Source organism: Falco naumanni, chromosome 4 (assembly GCF_017639655.2).
Source record: "Falco naumanni isolate bFalNau1 chromosome 4, bFalNau1.pat, whole genome shotgun sequence".
NCBI lineage: Eukaryota > Metazoa > Chordata > Aves > Falconiformes > Falconidae > Falco > Falco naumanni.
In genome coordinates this window covers 12849242-12855602 of record NC_054057.1, presented here as the reverse complement: position 1 = coordinate 12855602, position 6361 = coordinate 12849242, and the positions used below count along the sequence as shown (strand labels likewise).

General features: G+C 38.8%; 1 protein-coding gene across 1 annotated transcript; it reads right to left on the bottom strand.

Moving 5' to 3' along the window:
• Window positions 1-2399: 2399 nt before the first annotated feature.
• Window positions 2400-6088, bottom strand: NPVF (neuropeptide VF precursor). Its single transcript, XM_040592392.1, has 3 exons — window positions 5914-6088; window positions 3749-4121; window positions 2400-2865 (listed from the first exon to the last, which is right to left on the bottom strand). Exons 1-3 carry the CDS (start codon window positions 6052-6054, stop codon window positions 2858-2860), a joined length of 522 nt encoding a protein of 173 aa, XP_040448326.1. The 5' UTR covers window positions 6055-6088; the 3' UTR covers window positions 2400-2857.
• Between the last annotated feature and the right edge of the window lie 273 nt (window positions 6089-6361).

Below are 6361 nucleotides of genomic sequence, written 5' to 3'. Positions count from 1 at the left end.
TCATTAATGCCAATTGACGTGTTACCCTTTCCCTGTTGCTAGGTGATATGTGCCTTAAAAAAAGGAGCTTCTATTGCTGCTCAGGGATTCTCACAAATCTTGTTTGCTCTTGGTTCACATGATGTGCAGTGAGTTTTGCAGGACCAGAACACAACTCAAAGTTCAGGACATTTCCTTCTGCTGTTCGTTTGACTGTAAATCATTTAAAGATAGATCCCAATTTTCCTGACTAAAAACAAAGAATGACAGGTAGCAGGCAATGACAAGGCTTCTACTTCATAGGCTGGGTCTTGGACTTCCCCCCCACAATTTGTTGACCTGTGTCCTTCAGCGTAGACTTGGCTGCAGTACCCAAGTGTTCTGCTGCAAAACTTGTCAAAACCAGCACGTGTTAGGTAAAGTGTTTTCTGAGACTCAGAAGCAAGCCCAAAGACTGATTTGGAACTCTTACTTTCAAAAGGTGCAATCTTTGTAATTTCTTTAGATGTCCCTATCTGTGATATTTCAAGTCTGAGTGAGTAAGAGAGACTAGATATTCTAGGACTATGGTCTCACTACTTTGGATCAAATTAGATGCACCAGCCACAGGTTGAATGCTATTGCGTTTCAAGTAGCCTCATTAACTTCACAGAGGAATGGCAACTCAGGCTCTGTTCCAGTTATGAATTTATCTGATAAAAAGAATCGATTTGATTAGGTTTTTTTCCAGGTTCCTCTAAAGATATGTGGAATGTAAGGATATCTGGTGACTGGTTATTTAGCGTAAAAGGCTAAGACAAGAGACAGGAGAAGTAATAAATTAAACTCTCGGATAGCCAAACCCCAAGGAAGAGGAGATAACAAGACAGTAACAAAGAGCAGAACTCTTAGATCAGTGATTGATGGGACCTAAAAGGAACCACTCAACGCCTTGAGGAGGTTCAGCCAGAGCTCTGCATCTGGTTATCATGGATCTCATGGGAAGACACAAACTTACAATGGAATATTTGAGAGGGCTTGTGGGATCACATAAAACTTATTATGGGATGTTTGAAAGGATGTGGGAAAGTGCTAAACTTATTTTGGGATGTTTAGAGGAGAGCCAAAGACAGTCAAAGGGAGGGATCAAGACAGATGGGGGAAGAACAAGCATGGGAAAATGGAAAAGAGGGGGATAAAAGAGGTCAGCGGCATGCAGTCAAGCTGCTGTCAGTATTTTTTGTCAGGCTATGCCCTGTGTCTGATCATCACAGTGTGCCTTGTCTTCTTGTTAAACTCAATAATGGAATGTTTTCCTGTGTGTGTGCTCTGTTCCGCATGCACGTGTGTGTGTATGATCTGCTAGCAAATTTCAAGCCAGACTAGCTGGTGAGCAGAGTGAGTGGTCTGAATATCAGCAGCTGGGGATAGAGACTGAGGGTTGAAGGGACCTGCAGGTCTGAGAGCTAGCAACCGGAGAGATCGATTGTCTGGATACCAGCTATTGAACAGACTGAGCATGTAACAGCTGCTGCTGAAGGGACCCGTTTGTGTGTGTGATTCTGTTAGAATTTAGTGCTGGACTAGCTAATGAGCAGCAGAAGAGGTGTGGGAGCCAGCTAGCAGAGAGACTATAGGTTGGGACAGTGGAGGGACCAAGGGTCTGAGAGCCAGCTGCTGGAGAGGCCACAGGTCTGGAACAGCTGCTGGAGGGATCTGTTTGCATGTGTTTGGGTGGGAGACATGCTAGCCAGTGTTCAGTTTGATTAGCCTGTGAGTGAGAAGAGGATCAGCCCATTTGTATGTTTATGTCAGTCATCTTGGTGTGTATGGGGAGACTCTAAAGCTGCTGCTCTCTTCTCTGTTGGTAGCCTGCTGTGGCTGTATAGTGTGTGTATGTATGTGTGGTGTGTTTTTGCGGGATGCTTAGCCCGACCATTGGTCAGACATGGTGTCAAGGCAATGCAGCATCTGAGGACCAGAAGAAAGAATCCTTTAGATCCCATAGTCCACTAGATTTGGTTTCCCTGTAACAGGTGTGAATTCAGCTTCTTTTCAAAGAATATTGAAAACTTTTGGAGAAAGCCTAACCACACAATATTCTACTTAGAAGGGAATGGTTTTCGAAAGAAATGTGAAATGGAAATATGGGCTTATAATGGAGTAGCCACTTCTGCATGTGTATCTGGTAGCTGTAATGTCACATTAACAGAGGAGTCGGGACACCTGCAGGGCAGATCTTGTAGGACATTAGGGAGGGCATTATTTCAGATACAAAACCCAAGATAATTGCATTACGATATGACTTTGGTTAGATGTTACTCCTCTGTGGGGATCCAGGATGCTAGGTTTTATTTGTGGCAAATTCTTGACAAGTTGCCTTTCAGATTTATGTCTAACATGACTCATAAACAACAGGAAAAGCGCTTTCTCTACCTTTTACTTGATTTTCTTTAGCTGTGTCTGACACAAAAGGTACCAGTGCTTTTGAACCTGCTGCTGTTTGTTATTCATATCATAGGCTTATTTTTATTTGTAGCATGCTTCTTTATTCATACCACGCTTCTTTTAATTTTGCTTAAAGTGCTTTCAATTATACAGCCATTGTTCTGAAATTAGGTTTACAACCAACAGGACATGTCACGCAGAACTAGATAGAATTTATACTGCACTGCCACTAAAGTAAGCTACTACAGTAGTCACTACAAATATCATTGCCTTATACATCAAGGATTTGTACAGAATAAATACATTATTCATAACATGAGGACAGATTTGTATTTCAGTTCTCATGTTTCCTTTTCAAGACCTTTAGTTTTGAAAACACGTTGCAGCTTTTCCAGGTCTTTCAGATTCTGTCTTCATGATTTCATTCCAGTATTAACGTAACTGGTGGAATTCATATTCCTGAAAATATCAGACAAATAAAACAAGATCTGTTATAATGAGGTGAGACAGTGAGAAAGGAATGAAAGGAATCAAATTAAACAGGAAAGAACCTTGGCTTCTGTTACATCAGTTATCTTTCCTGGCCTGAACTTCTACTTTACGCGTGTCAGATGCAAGTTGGGTGTAGACAACTGAAACTTGGTTATAAGACAAATGGACAGTTCAGATAAAGCAGCAGATATGATAAGAAGATTGTTATTGAGAAGCTGGCTTAGTTTGTTCTTAATAATAGGCAGGAAATATTTTTCCTATATTGAAAAAAATTCTGAGATGTTAAAAAACATTTTTCATCTTAACTTGGAACAAAAAATAAAAATCTCAAGCATTGTCTCAGTAAGACAATCTGGAAAAAAACCACGTTCAGATTAGAAAAAATGCAGCATTTAAAAATTCAGCTTGGAATGTTGTCTTTTTTTTTTTTTAACTTCGATTTGCATAAATTTAGAAAATGGAAGAGTAACTTTTTAGGTAATTTTGTTTCATTATTTAATAGTGCTGAAATGGGATATTTTAATGATTTTGAACCATTTTCATCAGAGCTTTAAACTTTTCAAAATGAAACCTGATCTAAAAAAAGTGTTGTCAAACCTAATCTTGTCATGAACGTTTTCAGCTTTGGCTATTTGACATCTTCTTATTAGAAAAGATTTCATAAAGTGGTTCTCTACTAGCTCTTGTGTTGAGACTTTTTGATTTGACGGACTGCAGATCTTTCTTTTGACAAATTGGACTCGAAATGCTTAGGGAAAATATCCCTTGAGGAAGTCTGGTATTTGATCATCGCTTACCTATGATTTAATGTGCATTTTAATCTATGGCTTGAACGCTTGCATAGTATTACCTGGTTCAGATTCCTGAACATCTTGAGACAGATTGACAGACAGTGACTTCCCAAATCGCTGTGGGAAATTCAGAAGTGATTGACTGGAACTCTTAACAAGTGGAGATCTCCCAAGCCTGTGTGATACCTTTAGAACATGCCTAGGTATGTTCTCTCCAAAAGCTCTCCCAAATCTCAGAGGCAAATTAGCAATTGGTTTAATGCTTCTTTCTTCTGGATAATTTCTTCCAAACCTAAGAGGTAAATTAGCAACTGAATTTGGCATCTTGTTTACTGTAGGAGAGTTCATTTTAATCATATTTTTTGATCCCCAGTCCTTCATTTCTTCAAAATTGAGACTCCTTTGCTTTTCTTCCAAGGTATTATCTTTAATCTAAAGAAAAATAATTTTAAAAAAGATACTATCATTTTATAGGGCATTACTCCAGCTACCAATCACACAAAGTATTCATTTCCATATCTCCTTAGAAAACTGCTGGCTGACGCTCTTTTTTGGATATCTAATGCTTTTTAGCTGTATTTGCTAAACTCCATTGTAATGTGAGCTACTTCGTATGGATTATTTCATATGCAGACGTTGTCCTGCTCAATTTTTCAGTACACTGGCCACAAGAGCACATATCTGTATCAGTATCCACAACTGTTCAAATGGTGTCAGTAGGAAATATTTCTGGGCTTAGGTGTCGGTACCTGTGCCATCAGTTAAGTGTGGACACGAGTCATTGTCAGGTCCCCATTTGCTAATATCAAGTGAAGTTGTCTGGGGAGGGGGGGGAAGATGCTGACTGTATTTAGTGACTTGACACAGACCCAGCCTCTTACTTATCTGGTTGGGATGAACAGGAGGATGGGCCAAGTTTCTTCCTAAGCACTGAGCGGATGCTTTTGACCCTGTATTCTGCTGGGCTAACAGTCACAGGGATTAATGGGAAGGGTCAGGTCCATAACATGCCTGTTCTGGCCTTGCAGCATAGAGACTTAAAGCGCTCTGAGCTTTAAGTTGCTCTGGTCCTCTACTAGTACACAAGATGCATTAGGAGCTTCTGGGCTCCCAATTCTTGCGCAGCCAGCACAAGATCTATTTTCTGTGTCTATGCTGGCATACAACGAAGAACTAAGCCTAGTATATTGCCTGTCTCATGATGTAAAGGGCAGCTGTGTCCTGAAAAATAGCTGTATCAACATGACCCTTTCTTATGTAGCAGTGTTCCTTCCCTGGGCATATTAAAAATCACGTATTTTTGAGACAAAAATAAGTTTCCAAGCCTCAACAGCAAATATGTACAAATACAGTTTTTAATTTCAGTTAAAGACACAAATGCTACTAGTCCTAATTTCAGTTCCTTGCCCCTATTTGGTAACTTCCCCAGGAGCTTCTCCAGCTACTCGAAGAGAAGGGGAATGAACCATTCTAGTTCATACTCCATGATTAAAAAATTAAATAAATTATCCAACTGATTGCACCTGCACACCCCTTCTGAAATATATAAAAGACAGTGAGATGAAGACCAGACCATTTTGCTAGTATAATTAAAGTTGTATTTTGGTTTGAGGGATCTTTATTACACCAATGATGATGAGTCAAAAAGAGAGGTTGGCTCTCATTTCCCAGGGAGTATTTACAGGGCAGACAAGAAAAATAATACAGATGAGCTGTGCAAATTTAAATTGGCATCTATTGAGACACAATAAATGTGTAACCCTGCAAAGATATTTTTATAGTCAATTTCCAGAGTAGAATTTTAAGACCATTAACTATATTAGATTTAAAATGTTCTCAGTTTATCATTATTCGTTGAGTATTACAAGCATGCCTTTATTAATTTTCTATTAATAATGTATCTGTTATATTGTGTGCATAAAATGCCCGACAGGAACGTGAATTGAGGCCCCACTGTGTAAGTAAGAAACATTTCAGAGGAAGTCTCAACCTAATTGCAAGGCTGTATTGCAAGAAAATTGAAACATGAATTGATTTGCACAGTATGTGTGTCGAAGCAAATGAATTTCCTGAAAATTCTTTCAACAAGCTTTTTTCATTCTGCTAGTGCCGTAATGCTGAATACTGTGCAATGAGGTTAGGAGAGCCTTTGCCAAGAAATTCAAAGTGCTCAGGATCTAACCCACAGTTCCCCAAAATAATGTCACAGTAATATAGATCTTACCTCGTAATATTTACCATCATCGTCTTCTCTGCTCTGCAGACTGGACTTCATCGGTTCATCTAGGCACATGCTATTTGATGTTAGAAAGACCACTATAGGTAAAGCAAATAGGATAAACTTCTTGGTTGAGATGACTTTCATTTTTCTCAAATTAAGCTTGCTTAGAGAGCTCAGAATCTGTACGGAAAATAAAACTGCCATCATTTTATATGATCAGAAAACAAAAAGATTTTGTTCCCTATGACATCAAAAGCTTCCATTCTTAATATTAATTAGGGAAGTAATTTGAATATATTTGAAAAATGTTGGGAATTTCTTTTGTGAACATTTTTAACCAACATAGCTTCTTGTTAGGGACACACTGACTTTACAAATATTTTCTTCTGGTGAAATATTTCTTAATTAGCTAAGTTTGAGAACCATGACAGTAGCATACAACAGCCACAAT

What these genes read in the sequence shown, in the direction of transcription:
- NPVF (XM_040592392.1), bottom strand. Translation starts at nt 6,054, where the DNA reads ATGAAAGTCATCTCAACCAAGAAGTTTATCCTATTTGCTTTACCTATA. An exon ending in ATGATGGTAAATATTACGAG is followed by an intron (nt 4,122 to 5,913) that starts GTAAGATCTATA and finishes ATTTTTCTTTAG; the next exon opens with ATTAAAGATAATACCTTGGA.